The following is a 15,570-nucleotide window of genomic DNA, read 5'->3' on the forward strand; positions in this document are numbered from 1 at the left end:
ATGCAGCAAAAACCTTTATGAATGCGTTCTTTATCCACTGAATAGGGCATTACTGCTGCCATTTACTCTCATTTAACTGCTTTTTCATAATATTACACATTTTATAGCTTTGATGGTGCCCCAAGGCACCACTCAAATTCTTCCTGCAGTAAAAGACACTAAAACTGCTGATGCCGAAAATGACACCGTGCCACACATAACTCAAAGAAATCCGAGAGAAAAATCCTCAGTGAATTATTTTTATTAACTCCCTCATTTAGAAAACACAAATGCACCAAACGATATCGTACATGCACAGCTTCAGCATATCAAGATCAGCTGATGACTTTTCAATGTGAAAACGTTTCTGCCACGATCTCACAGAGATCACCGGAGACATCAAAATACTGAGGAGTCACAACAGAAAGGCCAAGCGTTGTCACCCAGAGCTTCAAATGTATTTCTTTATCAAACTTTGTGGAATTACAAATTGTTTGGGTAACTTGTTTATTACTAATCAATTCTGCCTTTTCTAATCTTGAAAGTAGCAAGAAAATTGCAAAGTTGTATTGGTATAAAAAGACAAAAAGTACTAGCAGATAATACTTGTATTATCTACTGTGCACCGGCCAACTACCTTGTAACAGGTAGTGTTTGTGTCACTGCACCAAAAGGCTGTGTGTGATAGCAGCTGCTAAGAAATATTTCCCTCTGCTCATGTATTTTTCAGATTCTGGGTTTGACAGAGAATTACAATTGAAAGTGGGACACCACAGGTTGGTCTCCCAGTTGGGGGCGTTGCTTCAAATCACAACAAAATACATACAGTATATTCAGTTTACTGTATGAAGGCAAGAGAAATCTCATTACACTGGCTCTTCAATGTTATTTTAAAGCAACACTTGACCTTTGTGCAGAATGTCTGGAAGAAAAATAAAACAATCAATATCAAACATTTAAAAAAATTAAAAAAAAAAAAAATCAGAACATCTCCACAGTACTGATACGTTACAAAAACAAAGAGGTTGGCAATGCTTCTATGTATCCAAGACACAAGTTTATAAACTGCGTAATGTTTTTTTCAGTTCATGTAATTATTAATTCAGCCAGAAGGATGCATTTCCTGTGTAAACATTTTGTTAGCTCAACAATGACATTCTGTGATGGAAGGATGTATACAGATTAACCACACTTAAAGCCACAGAAACAACAAAACAGGATTCAGAGACCGCTTTCAGAAAGTCAGAAAGTTATTAGCACTCATCGTGGGAGGAAAGCCTTTTGTCTAAACATTTAATACAGACTTGAACCTGACCTGGCCTTGGATTGTGGAGCTGTTTTCCACTTGTTCCTCTGCACTGGCAGTCCATGGTAATTTGATAGAAAAGCAGACATTTCAACTCCACCCTGGGTTAAACTTGTTTTTTTTCTACCTCCCATATTGACCTTGCATTAATCTATTTGAATGTCAGCAATGCTTCAGTTGCCCAAAGCCCTGAACCACAGTTAAGTACAAGGAAAGAGTTTAAACATTTTTTTTTATCCAAACAGCAGAATGGTCTTCTTGAAAACAGTTATCCATGACACCACAGGGTAAGGTAATAACCACACACACACACACACACCCTTGAATCTTCCTAGTGTCATCTTGATGGGATTTTCCTGATTTAGTCCTCCCTAAATCCTGATACATTAGTCTTGTGTGGGTGTCGTTAGTACCATTACTCTCATGCCCTTTCCCACAGAAGCCCCTCAGGCCTGCTCTAATTCATTAAGATGTTTTAATGTCTGCTAAATCATGGCGCACATCAGGCTTTACATTCGTCAAGTCAGACTGCTAAATAGACCCTTGTGATGTGCGCAGATCTATCTGCTCCTGCCACTTTAGGGCTATTGAAAGGTACGTCAAAGCTGGTCTGAATACCTGAGCAGTGGGGTTTCACTAAAATACAGAAATAAACAATGACAACACATACCACGTAAAACTTAAAAAAAAAAAAAGGAAAAAAAAAAAAAAAAGAACCAAGCCAATACAACCGACAAGAAAGGACAGATTCACAAAGTATTAAAACGCAGCTGACCATACATTTTGCCAAATAATGTCTAAGCTGGTGGCTAGATTTCAATTATCAGACTGGCACAATTGGCAGCACTTTAAACCCTTCGTCTCGACTGCGATGGCTGATGATGCATGTTGACTGGCACGACTACTGCGTGTTGCCCAGATGGATGTGGACTAGTAGGGTTCCAACTAATGATTGATTCTTATTAGTCTACAAAATGTCAGAATATTAAGAAAAATGCAGTTTTCTAGAGCCCAAGGTAATGCTGAACAGCTGATCAACCGTCCAAAAGACACCATACAATGGTCACTGAGAATTTTGGATCCTGATTGGCTGGAAAACATCTCTTTATGTCTGGTAACTGTCTGTTAAAAGTAGTCAATGCTGAGTTATCTTAACGTACGTAAGTATGTAACGTGCTGACATACTGTCAAATCAAGTGGATTCTGTCGCATTACGTGCTGTTGTTATGTACCCAATGTCCCGTCATCACATGACGCCACATAACGCCACATAATGCAATGCCAAGATACACTAAGTTACATACAAAGTAAATTTAGTTACACATCAAATGTACATATTTTAACCCAAAGCATGATTCTTTTCCAGATCCTAACCTCAACGGAAGGGGCGCTAATTTAGGAAACGCTTCCATTGGCTGTATTAGAGGGAGGAAGTAATGTCCTATGCAGTTGCATAGGTTGGAGGACTACTTTGGTGTTTTCCTTTGTAAATGAAAGCACCATTATTCAGTTGATTTGACTGAATAATGCTAACGCAAGTTGATTTTAACATTTTCAGATCATCTTTCAACCACATCTCAGTTTTCATCTACCAGTGGAGTTCACTCAGTTGTGTTGGAGTTTGTTTAGTTGACATAATAACCAAAGTCAGCTAACTGAAGCAAACAACTGGTGAAAGTGTTTATAGCTCTTTTACAGAGGGTAAAAGAGAAGAGCCAGACGTTTCAGCAAGGGGTGATATTTGACAGTTGTTTGGTGATATTAATTGTTATCACAGTAGAGTGATTTAAAATGACTAATTAATTAACAGAATGACTGGATGATATTTCTATTCTGTTGACATATAGCAGTTTGTTGGCATGTGGCCATGGTATAAAGCTGGATGACACACTCTGAGTTGGATTCTCTGGATGCAAATGGATTGCGATCGAACGTACACCTTGTTGGGTGTGTTTGGCATTTTTCCTTGATAAATGACTGAAATGACTTGTTGTTGATTATTCTCTGTCAATTGACGAATTGTTTCAGCATAAGCACTGAAGGAAATACAATAGGAAATACACCTCTTACACCACTGCTGTCCACAGGCAGATGCAATCCTTGTGAATGCAGAGTAAAGACCAATCCATCAATCAGCGGGCCATCACAATAACCGATCTGAGGCTTTAAAACCTGTAGGAGCTGTCATGGTAGACATTCAGCTCTCCACATTCAAATGATAGAAGTTAACGGCTAACTCTGCCAACGTGAGCTGTTTTATGAGTTTCATCTGGGATGACTTTTAATGGAGCACGTGAAGATGAAGGCGGCTGCAGTGTGTTCGGAAACACTGACTAGTGTCTATAAGAGACGGCAAAGGCACGGGCACGGGTGAATGAACATGGTCCTACTCGCCAATTCAAATATGGAAAGGAAAACTGAAAACATTCAAAAATACAAAATACAACTTCTCATCACGGCCCTCAGCAAGGTACACAGAGACCTCCAATAATAAGAAACTGTGAGGACTAAAAATGTTGAGGAAAGCATGTAGCTATCTTAGCAATAACAAGAAGAAGAAGGCGGAAACTACTTTGGCACATGGATGGAAGTAAGGCATCTGTATCAATCTAGAGTCGAAGAAAAAAAAAAGTTGAAATGGAGCATTGTTCCCAACCGGCAAAAATGTCAGACCCACATTTAAGAAAAAAACAAAAAACAAAACAAAAAAAAACCTCAAGCATTAACTGTTAATTAAGTGCCTGACAGCACGCTCCACTCTTGTGCTGCCTCATACCCGCAATCTAACACTGCAAAATAGTATGTAATAGTATGTGGTCACCTCCAAAAATGAGATACTCAAGAGCAACTTTCACGAATTAAAGTAAAATAAAAAAAAAAATACCATAAAGAAGGTTGAAAAAACAAAGCAGAGTTTGTCATTGTGTCACGACGTTGACCTGAATGTTGATATTGCGATGGCGAGGAGCAGGGAGAGGGGGGAAATGTCCGCACTCCAGGCTCTCGAGCCGCGGGCACTCATACCTGGAATACACAAAAAACATGATATAGTGATGTGAAATCTGCTGGAGGAAGCGATTCGTAGCAGTACCAATATTTCAGGACATACATTTCATTTCTTATCTCAAGGTCCTTTACACCTGGTTAGGGTGGGAATTTCATGCCGTTATACTGCCCCATTGTTCTGTATTATAGAAGGTACGATCGCAGAATGGGGGCATACAGTTGTCTTGCCATTTATCCAGTAACAAAGGCAGTTACAGTGCCAAATAAATGTCTATGTAAAAAGGGACCAGCCAGAAGGACGGGACTGTGTGGGACGGGTGTGACGTTTAGATGGCATGTTATGCATATGACCCAAAGCTGAAGATATGAAAAACAGCAAGCAGCCATTAGCAGTTGACTCAAAAAAGAGGAAAAGCAGCCAGAAATGTGCCCAAAGTGGGAAAACAATGAGATTCAGGAGCTCCTTAGCCTCTGAACAGAGGACGAGATCAGACACCATATAACGGGCAGTAAATGATTGTTATTGCCATGTGATTTCACGGCTTTTGTTTAGAAAGTGCTACTGACACGTACATTACATGCCACACTAGAGGCAGACGCTGCTGTGTTAAAGAAAAACTAAATCCCTACTTTTGGCTTGAGTGCCTCCTCCCTTGAATGTGAAAAAAGTATCAAAAATGGGCAGGGCTGGGAGGGGGGCTAAGACACGCACAGTCACCCAATTATGCAGTCTCTCGATCCACAGCACCTCCCTGCCCCCTGCATGCACACAAAGTAGTCGGTTGGTGAGATGGTGGCGACAGGCAGTGACAGGGGGCTTGGGTGGTGATGAAAGCAGGCTCCTGCTACCAGGATCAGCCAATAGCAAAATTTAATTGCAATAGCCAGATTTCTATCTTTAGAGGGCAGTAACTACATAACTATTCACAATAAGTAAATAATGTCAAGAGTTGAATCTGAACCATTCAACAAAATCTACTAAATACACATATATATATTGCTTTTCAACTGAAAAAAGTACTTTGGGGGATTAGTTACTCTTAAAACATCACAACTGTCACATCTCTTTTGCTTCTGTGACACTGGCATGCTAATTAAAATCACACACTGGAGCAGCATGATGTTGTGTTGTTTAGTTCTGTGTAAGAATGCAAAGGCAGCGCAAAAAGCGTAAAAAGGGCTTGAAGTTTGAGATCCCTGCTGTGTTATCTGTGGATACAGCTAAAAAAAACAGATTTGCAAAAAAAAATCTAACTGAAAATTAAAAGCTTAAATTTCCAAATTATAAAACATGCATATTGATGTTTCACAGGGGTACTTATAATGTGGTAAAAAACATATTTATGTCCTGGCTTATTACTGCGATTGTAAGTAACAAATGTATTAAGGGATTTGGGTATAAAGGGGCCGGGAGCCTGATGCAGTTTTCTCTCATCACTACTTTCTCATGTATGATTTAAGTAAGTCATTTAACTCTTATGGATCACTGACTATTTTCCTGAAATGACATCTATATAAAAGCCTTTCCTGGAAAAAAAACATTATTTATGCAAAAGAAACCTCCTGAACCACCTCTGATGTTTCAGAGCTATGAGTTTCTATAAACACACAGCACTTTGTTTTGCCTGCTAATGTGTTTTGCCCACATTTCTTTCTTTGCAGTATCCAAAGAATCTCTGGGAAAAAAAGCAGCCTATTTTTCAAATGAAATTTAAAAGAAAAGCTAGTGTGGAATTCTATCTCTCTCAACTGCTGTTTTCAGGGATTCAACAGCAGTTATCAACAATTTAAATTAGCATTTAGAGCAGGGGAAGAGCCCCCCCTGGAGTCCCACAGGACAGTAATAGCATCTAGTAAAAGAGGAAGTCAACCTCTGCGACAGAGATGGATTGCGCTGCATATTTCAGCAAAATATAATCGGGGAAGAGCCCGATGAGGGTGGCTAGGGACAGGAGTAATGGTGAGTCAACACAGGACAAAATGTCGCTGTCAGGCTTAAAAAGTGCTAAGTGAATTCATTTATAGGAGTGGGTAAATAATAAAAAATACAAGTTCTGAGAGATTGAGGTCCTGGTAAATCTATATGTCAAATGTTGGCATTCTGTTGTGTTTCTCTTGAACATGGTGGCATCAGCATATTTCAGTGCTCTGGCTGAATACTGAAAATATACATTTTTTTCTTGCATTTGAGAGGAAATCCAAACATGCAGTCAGTGTGGCAAGCCAAACTCAAGCTATTAGGGGTTTAAGAATCCAGTGATTCAAATCAATGTATTGATTCAATTATTAACAATCCAATATCATCAATGCAAAGTGGAAACATAGATCCATATCATCATTAAGATACACCTTTATTTCAAAATTCCCATGGCCCATCTGTGTCACCATCAAACAGCACCAGGCAGATGATGGCAAGCAGCCAAGAAAAAGACTATGAGGATATTTCTTCCCTCTCAGGAATAAATCAGCAGTGTGGAAATATTTTGAGGATTCAACAGACACATGCCATGTTCAAACAATGCCTTAACGAAATAATATATTCAGGAAACACGGCGAACCTGGCATCTCACTACACTGACTTGTTGCTTTTGCTGTGGCAATATTAGCTGCTCTGTTTCAACAATGTTAGGCTAAAAAGTGTGCATGCTAGGTAATTAAAAGTGCTGTTCTGTCGGGAGATGCAGTGACTTAAACGTCCAGTGTGTAAGATTTAGTGGCGTCTAGTGGTGAGGAGGTTTTTATTGGGAGCCAAATAGAGAACCCCAGGAAAGAGCCCTAAAACCTGGAAATCTGTTTTGGGGGTTTTGAATGAGTTTTTGTTAGAAGCCTGAAATAAGATCTGTGGTGAACAAAAGCTGAGGAGGCTTTCCCGTTTTGTTCTACAACATAAAATGCTACAGTAAATACCCGACTGCTAACTTTAAAGCTTTTGTGTGTCTTAGAAAAGATGGCTGCAAAAAAGCTTAATTAGACTAAATAATGCCCATCGAACTAAACTGCGCCAAACACAGCTTTAAAGGCTCGTAGTGATGGCGACACGATCATAGTGTAGTTTGAGTTAGCCTAGCTATGACTTTTTACTTTGGGGAATTACATTTAGGCTTCAAAATTTCTAAAAGTGGTTTTCATTTGTGAGGATTATCTTGCTGACCAAAATGTGTAAGTATCATAAACATTTGTTTACCACAGAGCTTATTTTCTGCAATGACCCAATCCAATGAAAAAATCCCACAGGCTTTTGACAAGAGAACCAGGGCGATGTTAGCCTCTGGTTTGGCCTACAGGAAAAACATAATCCCTGGGGTACTCTATTATCCACAAACCAGTAAAAACACTGAATGAAATAGGGCCACAACAAAAATATTGGTGTTTTTCAGATGATCTTGTCACAGAGGGAACTATGGTAGCTGATGGAAAATCATGAATGGCCAGAGAGAGCCAGTGCTTGGTTTGTCCATTCTGGGCTACTGTAGTAACACAGTGATGCAACATGGCAGACTCCATCGACAAGAACCAGTTCCCACAAATTCTCATTCTTTTAAAATGATAAGGTTGTATTCCAATTCTACCAATATACCCCTAAATCCTACACACTGGACCTTTTAACCAATGATGAGTAATTTATTGAGCTATGAGTAAAGAAAAATTGTGCTAGGCATTAAGATAACTTTAATTAAATGTAATTGTGCTTAAGCTAATACAACTATTTTCTCTATGAACCTTGACTGTTATTATTTGACACTTTTGTTGGATGTTTTTGTATTTACGTCGTATTTTATGTGTTTCTATAGAGTCTATTTAAAGGAAACTTTACTGTACTTAAATGGTCACAATTATTTACAATTAAGGGTGGTGGCTTCTTCTGTAATCAATTATGTTAAATCGGGATATCGTATCGTCTCATATCGATCGTGGGCCTTTAAACTGAATCATGTCTAAATTGTTTCATGGCAACTTGGTGATACTTGCTAATTTCTTATCATTGTCCAACAATCTATATATAATACTGTACCATAATAAAACTACTTATTTAAACTCATACAAACTATTTCATGAACTACCCGATAAACCATGAACAAAGAGCTTACTTAGTTGGTGGATTCGTATGGGATCTGAGGCTGGGCCCAGCCCTCCTTCACTCAGCGTCTGAATGTGGATGATGTAGTCGTCATCTTCCTCGGGGAGGGTCAGCTCCGCTGTTGAGTTGGTTGTTGTGAGTGTGTTTACCTCTTTGTGTCTCTGTCTCCTGTATGACAGCTGAAAGGGGGAAGAGGGGGGGGGAAACAAGGTGGGTGACTCATTGTAAACATGTACTTTTACAGTCTGACAGCTTGGAGTGAGCCACCACACAGGTTAACGTCTGAGCTTTCACTCAGTCTGATGCATAATAGGAATAAACACATTACTGTGGAGCACGCTGAGAAAGTAAAACTCACTTGGTAGCCTGTAACTTCTGACTCCGATTCCATCGCCACCACGGGTTCCCAGTAAAGAGACAGTTGAGAGCCAATTAGGGTCCATTCGACATTCAGCGGTGGTTGAGCTGGTGCTGCATGATATAAAAATAATTCATTTCTATATGTCAGCACAGAGACATATTACTGTCACATCATTCTACAGGAATTATAATATTTCTCTTTTGGGATAAAACTATTTTTAAAAATGACATTAGCAGTAGATATTGTTTCCACCACCTGACTTGAATTATAATCAGTATGGTTGCAAACACCTGAGCAGCGGGGCGTCATGAGTGCTGCACTTACGTGGCTTTTTTGTGGTGACATTAATTGCAGGGAGGAAGGGGCCAGTGCCCGCTGTGTTGAAGGCGCTGACTGTTAGGAAATATTGTGTGTTTCCTGCCAAGCCGCTCACTGTTACAGAGGTTTGGTTCCAGGGCACCCTAACCTTCCCCATGGTCTCCGGTTTAGTGTCATCCTCCCAGTATACCACCTGTTTGAGACAGAGAGTGTGTCATCTGGGATTTAACTTTGTTATGTTGCTTTGGATTGGAGCAAAAAAGTTTACATCGGTAGCATGCATTTTTAATCACATACAGCACAACAAAGGATTTGTAGTTGTTTTTGATGGCTTGAGAGAAATGTGGTGTTGTTAAATGATCGCCCCAGGGTGTTTCCTTTAAAGAGAGATCACAATTTTCTTTTACCTCTTCAGTGGGATATTTGATCTGATCTGACATTACAAAGCCTTTGTTTATATACTTTTACAACTCTTTGTTGATGTTATTTTGTTCAGAGTCTACCAAGAGAATGACAATGGGTAAGAAATTAACTATCCTTTTACGTATTGATTAATCTACTGAAATTTCTGAGTAATTAATACATAATAATCATTAAAACTGTAGCCGATAACTTTTATTAGAATAATTCTTTGTCATATTTGCTGAAACTGTCACTACATTCACATAGAAGTGCATGACACAGATGTGAAAGACTCCTCTGCCCTCTTGAATAGCCTTGCCGCACATAAACAAAAACAACTAATCAGAGCTAAGGAGTCTCTAGCGCAGCTGTCAATCATTTCGATCACTGCCAGCAGTCAAACTAGGCAGTTCTGATCAAATATGAATCAAGGTTCTGTTGCTGCATTGCCTATTTCTCAACTGAACTGTTTTCAGAAACTTTTTTTAGTGTACTGTTTAGCTGTAAAATGATAACTGTTGGTCTGGACGGTGGGCGGTGCTTGATACATGGCGGCCAGGCGGGTCAAAAACTTTCATAATTTTTAGCTAAACAGCTTACTATAATATGTTTCTGATTACATTTGAGGAGAGAAATAGACAATCCAGTGACAGAATCTTGATTTATATTTGATCAAAGCTGCCTAGTTTGACAGGTTGACCGCGATTCACAAGCATTTACTGACATGATTGACATCTGCATTAAGGCTCGGATATACTTTCCACATTGAACGTCCCCTGACAGCTGTGACCACGCGAATGCACGTGTGGTTCTTCTATTCATCGTACAATGGACAGTCTGTGTCAGCCCCCGGCAGTAAACACGACGGCTGGGAAGTCCTTCTACTGCTGACATCGGGTGAAAATGAAACTCAACGATGCTGCTGGGTCTAGAGCGAATGTCTGTCAAATATCCAACTTCACCATGGTGAGACGGACACAGCTTACTTGCCAGCAGTGTTTTGGCCTGCAATGGGGTTTGGAACAAGAGATTGGAGCTCACAAGTCAGCACCCTTGCTATACCTATAGTCTGCTATAGTCTACAAAAAATGGACTGAACACATGGACATAGGTGGATGATGATATTTACGTCACATGGACCAAAGCGGGCCCTCGCAGACATGCGGACACCAATACTATGAACTGGTATTTAGACTCCTCTGCTCTGATTGGTTGGTCTTGGTGCACTGCAGTGGATTCTAGCAAATACCATTAGAGGCAGTACTTGAGTAGGACGTACACAGTTTTTTTCACAGACTATCTGTTTCATATAATATTGTGTGTTTGGAGTGACAGTTTCAGCAAATATGATCACAAGTTATTTTCATAAAAGTTACCAAATGTAGCTTTAGAATGCCAGAAATACAAATAGAATCAAATAGAATGGCATAGGATAGAAATACTTCATTAATCCTGTGAGGGATATGGCCATTATAATTTCCCAAAGCCCAATGTGGCACCCTCAACATTCTTATTTTGTCCAGCCAGCACTTGAAAATACAGAGAAATTAATTTACAGTCACATAAAACAGAGTATTATATCACCATCAGTATGATATGCACGCATGTGAGAAGCAGGACCACTTCTGCATTTTTGCTTGATGACTGAAGCGATTCATTAATTATCAAAATTAACAATCAAGAGTTCTTTGTCGCTCAACTAATGGATTTATTGTGTAATCGTTTCAGTGCTACAATACATCAACCCCTGTTGCGTAATATGGCATGTAATATTTATTTTTCCACTAATAAGAAAACCAGGCTAATTATGATATGCATTTAAATGAAAATATTACAGAAAAAACACCAACTAAAGTTCCCATTTATGAAAGAAGAGACTATTTTAACTATTATACTGAAGATGTATTATCCTAAAAACATCAATCTCCCCAGACATCTACCTCTCTGTCATTATTATTCAATGTTAGCTGATGTTGAGCTCAGATATGAAAAGGCACAAAAGCTCCCTTTCCCTGATGGAAATATTGAAACAACTTTGATTTTTCTGAACAAATGAATAACAACAACATCTTATACTAAGACCCTTTGATCACCCTGATGATTCAGTCAGAAGTACGCAGGCGAGGCAATCAGATGTCCCAGATTTGTGAAGTTAAAATGCAACTGTTATGGATTTAAAATGTAATTGCTAAATATTCCTGTTGAACAATGAGATCGATCCTAAAGGTGTTAGAAGTAAAAACACACATAAAAAATACAGTTTTCGGTATCACCACACAGTTTTTAGTGTGGCATGAAGGCATTTCTTGGTATTCTGGCACAAGGTCTATTACAGCACACACTATCATGAGTTCTGTATCATGATACCCAATAACTGACAGCAGCTTGAAAAGGCATGTGGACAAGCAATTTTCTTTTGTTCTCTTGAAAGAGCTCTGACATATTTTCCTGTCGCGCTGGTACATAGAACTGTATAATTTTGCCTATAACAGTCGCCCAACTGAAACTGCCATTTCCATGGCAACCGACGCGGAGTTTGGAAGTGATGGCTTTGAGGTACAACAGGGGTGATGACAAGCATTTGAATTGTGTTGTGTGTGTGATTTCTATTTCCATTTAAAAGGGTAAAATGTACCTCATAGCCCAGAACCCTTTCAGGGGTGAAGGAGAGAGCCTGCCAATTCACCTCAATCTCAGAGGCTGAGACACTTCTGGCCCAAACTCCCGCTGGCATCCCGCTTGGCTCTGAAAACAGACGACAGGAGACTGAGCATCGCTGCCGTCTTCCAAAAGCACAGAGACAGGCAGAACAAATCTCTTCAATTTTTACATTTATGACTGTGCGGCGTTCTTGTTGATCTCTACTTGGATGAATCATCACACGCAGGTGCTGCTGGTAAATAGACCAACACTACACTACAGACTGACCCCCTCTCAGCATGCTGAGAGGTAGCATAGATCTAAATGCCAACCGGTTTTCACTTCAGAATAGCCATTCAAAAGAGTGGTGATATTTGGAGGCAATCTGCCTGTCCTTACATAAACGTGTTGCAAATTTTTTTCCAATTTTCCTACCCTTTTATTTCATGTAAAAAGACTTCTACAAATTCATTTTTCCTGCATGTCTCTTTATCCATCAAGCACTTTCAGCCCAGTGGATGCGATAAAACCAGTTTCATGATCTTTGTCCTTTTCAAAAACACAGAAAGCTTTGTAGCTTCTCAAAAAAAACCAAAAAAAAACCACTCACATCCATTCCCTTACCTATCTCTGCAGAGTAGATGGTGACCACGGGGCTGAAGGGACCCTGTCCTTTGCTGTTGTAAGTGCCAACCTTGACATGAAATGGAGAAAAGGGCGCAATGCTGTCGTTGCGGTACACGTAGCGTGCCGCGCCGGGGGCAGAGGTGGCCACGTGAGTCCAGCTAACTTCTCCAAAGGCACGGAAAGCAATGATGTAACCAAAGCTTTCACCATTCTGCAGTTCTTCGGGGACAGGCTGAGAGTGAAACACAAAACTATAGTGATATTAAAACATATACAAACCACTCACGTTCATCCCGCTGCTGGGTTGACACAATCACCACCCACTCACGTTGCGCCGAAAGAAGTGCATGACCCACAAATTGCTTTTGTGACCCACCTGACGAAATGAAATGAGCACTAAAATGCCATTTAAAAAAAAAAAATCCAAGCTCATTACAAAATGTCCGTGCAGCTTTTATAATGAAAAGTTATTTCTGCATTTAATGAAATGAGAAAACTCAAATAATGAGATAGCTTTAGCGGACTAATGACTTCTTCAATATCCACATTATTTCTATTATTTTTCAACTATCCGACTGGTTTACTTCATTGCTAGATTTGAGCACTGCAGATCTGGCTTAACAACAGTAATTCTCCACAGATCCAAGCCTCATAAATGACAATAACTGTCAGGTTAAGTGTTCTGCTTGTGTATACATCGTTGCTGCCTTACATGCATACTCTTTAACTAAGAAATTACAACGACTGCAGCGCCAGACTTCAATTGACCCAAAATTTATGACACCCACAAGCCAAATAGAGCAGGGGGTTTGATTTAGCGAGAAATATTATGCACCTCACTCAAGGATAAAAAAGATTGACTGCGGCACTTTGAATAACAGACTAGAACATAAGACTGATGACTTACCTCCCATGTGATGACCAGTTCCGATCGGCTTCCGCCTCCTCCACCCACGTCACCTGGCGCTGCATCAGGAACTACACAACACAGACCTTGTTCACACCTCCATATGAAAAACACTTTCAGAATGTTGTATAAAAGAGACGATATTGGATTCCCAAAACGTTTGTCTATTTGCAGATCGCAGGTGGAGGTTTTTATATTTTTTCTTTCTGATCCAGATGAATGATTTAAGAGGGGAAAAAACTGAATCAGATTTACTGTACCTGCGTCCTCTGTCCTGGTCTTGACTGACACGGGACTGGGTTCTCCAACCCCAACACTGTTTTTGGCCAAAACCCGAAACTCATACTCCACCCAGGCATTGAGGTCAACTACTGTGGCTGTCAGTGTGTTCCCATCGATTATCTCAGGGACTGGAATGAAAGAGAAAACATACAGTATATAAACATAAGCAGAAAAACAGCTGAACATGAGGAACAGAACTTAAATAACAGAACATAATCTATACACAACACGAGATAATTAACCGAACAAGACAAATTATTCAACAAGTGTGTCTTTGTGATGAAACTTTTGGTTTTAAGTCTTGTCTGTCAGAGGTCTGCAACACCATAGAAAACTGATCTTGCTTTTCTTTGTGTTGTACAGAAATAACAGGGGTGGGGGGGGGAAATCGATACAGCACAGTATTTTGATATTTTGTGTAACAATATTGTATCAATACACAGATGCCAAGTATCACAATTTAAGCTTATTTTTGTGGTGTGTTTGCCTTTTTTTCTTGACACGACAGCTGAAGAGACATACAGGACGTGGGAGAGGGAGACAGGTGTTCACATCCAACAAAGAAACTGATCTGGGGCTGACACTACCAGGTCACCCCAGCTATCTTTTTTTTTTTTAATAATAATAATAATAATGCAAATACAAGTGAGATGAATAGTCTGAAAACTTATTAGATAAAGCAGTTGTTGACAAAGTTTTCCTCTAGAGACATAATTTGCAGGTGAAATATCAGATAGGGTCCTACGTGGACCCTAGGCTCTGAGATCTGATCATGGACCCATATGGGTTTTGGTTCACATTTTATAATCGTCAATCAAGTCCGAGTCAGGTCTTGTTTTATCATGGCTGGTCCGGGGTCTGTTTATCATGATGTGTATACCCGAGTGACCTACGATCAGCGCATGTCAACTGCGCTGCGTGTGTAACTTGTTTGACGATTAAGCTGACTTGGGATCAAATTACTTAGCGAAAGTAAGGTGAAAAAAACGTTCATCTGCAGCGCTAGCAAATTAGAGGCAGAGCAAGGCTTGACAGTATTCAAAACTTGGATTTACTTTATGAGATACCTTTTTTATTATTTTGATTGGTGGACCCTTAAAGAATGAAGGAATATAAATAACTGAGGAATGGACAAAATTTGGACTCTATGACCATTGAAAGGTGGGAAAATAAACTGAACTGTGGAGAATCTAACCAAGCTAACAATGTGTAGCATGTTCATGTTGACATAATCATTCATATTTCAATCATGGACGTACAGTGTCTCTGTAAGTGAAAGGAAAATAGATTGTATATAGAATTTATATTATTGAATTTTTTATTTTATCTTAGTTGTATTTTTGTTATATTTTATCAAATTTTTAGCAAAAGCACTTTTTTTTTCTTTCACTTCATACTTGAGCTGCTGTAACGAGTGCATTTCCCCAGGGTTGAATCTTGTCTTGTCTTGTCTCGACTTAACTCTTAAAACTAAATGAAAACCGGTTCACCGGCAAGTGTAAAAGCAGGTCACATCACAACAATAAAAATTAGTGTGAGTAGAACAAAAGCAACATAAAAATACACATCACAAACACAATTTAATACTATAAACAGTAAGATGGGTAAGAACAGTATGTTTAATCTGACATGACAAAATGTTTTTTAGCAGTAGAATGGTATTT

At 39.4% G+C, this 15,570-nt stretch overlaps 1 protein-coding gene across 1 annotated transcript in view; it reads right to left on the reverse strand.

Annotated features, from left to right (window-relative positions):
* Positions 1–225: 225 nt before the first annotated feature.
* Positions 226–15,570, reverse strand: part of cntn3a.2 (contactin 3a, tandem duplicate 2) — a 44,469-nt gene continuing 29,124 nt past the window's right edge. Inside the window, exons 16-23 of the mRNA XM_042491759.2 lie at positions 13,885–14,034; positions 13,625–13,695; positions 12,715–12,949; positions 12,086–12,195; positions 9,055–9,241; positions 8,728–8,840; positions 8,380–8,548; positions 226–4,309 (exon numbers count right to left, since the gene is read on the reverse strand). Coding sequence (XP_042347693.1) covers positions 4,212–4,309; positions 8,380–8,548; positions 8,728–8,840; positions 9,055–9,241; positions 12,086–12,195; positions 12,715–12,949; positions 13,625–13,695; positions 13,885–14,034 — 1,133 coding nt within the window. The 3' untranslated portion in view covers positions 226–4,211. The remainder of the gene's footprint in view (positions 4,310–8,379; positions 8,549–8,727; positions 8,841–9,054; positions 9,242–12,085; positions 12,196–12,714; positions 12,950–13,624; positions 13,696–13,884; positions 14,035–15,570) is intronic.

The sequence above is a fragment of the Plectropomus leopardus genome, chromosome 9, assembly GCF_026936395.1.
Source record: "Plectropomus leopardus strain MGB_pleo_1.0 chromosome 9, ASM2693639v1, whole genome shotgun sequence".
NCBI classification, from domain to species: domain Eukaryota; kingdom Metazoa; phylum Chordata; class Actinopteri; order Perciformes; family Serranidae; genus Plectropomus; species Plectropomus leopardus.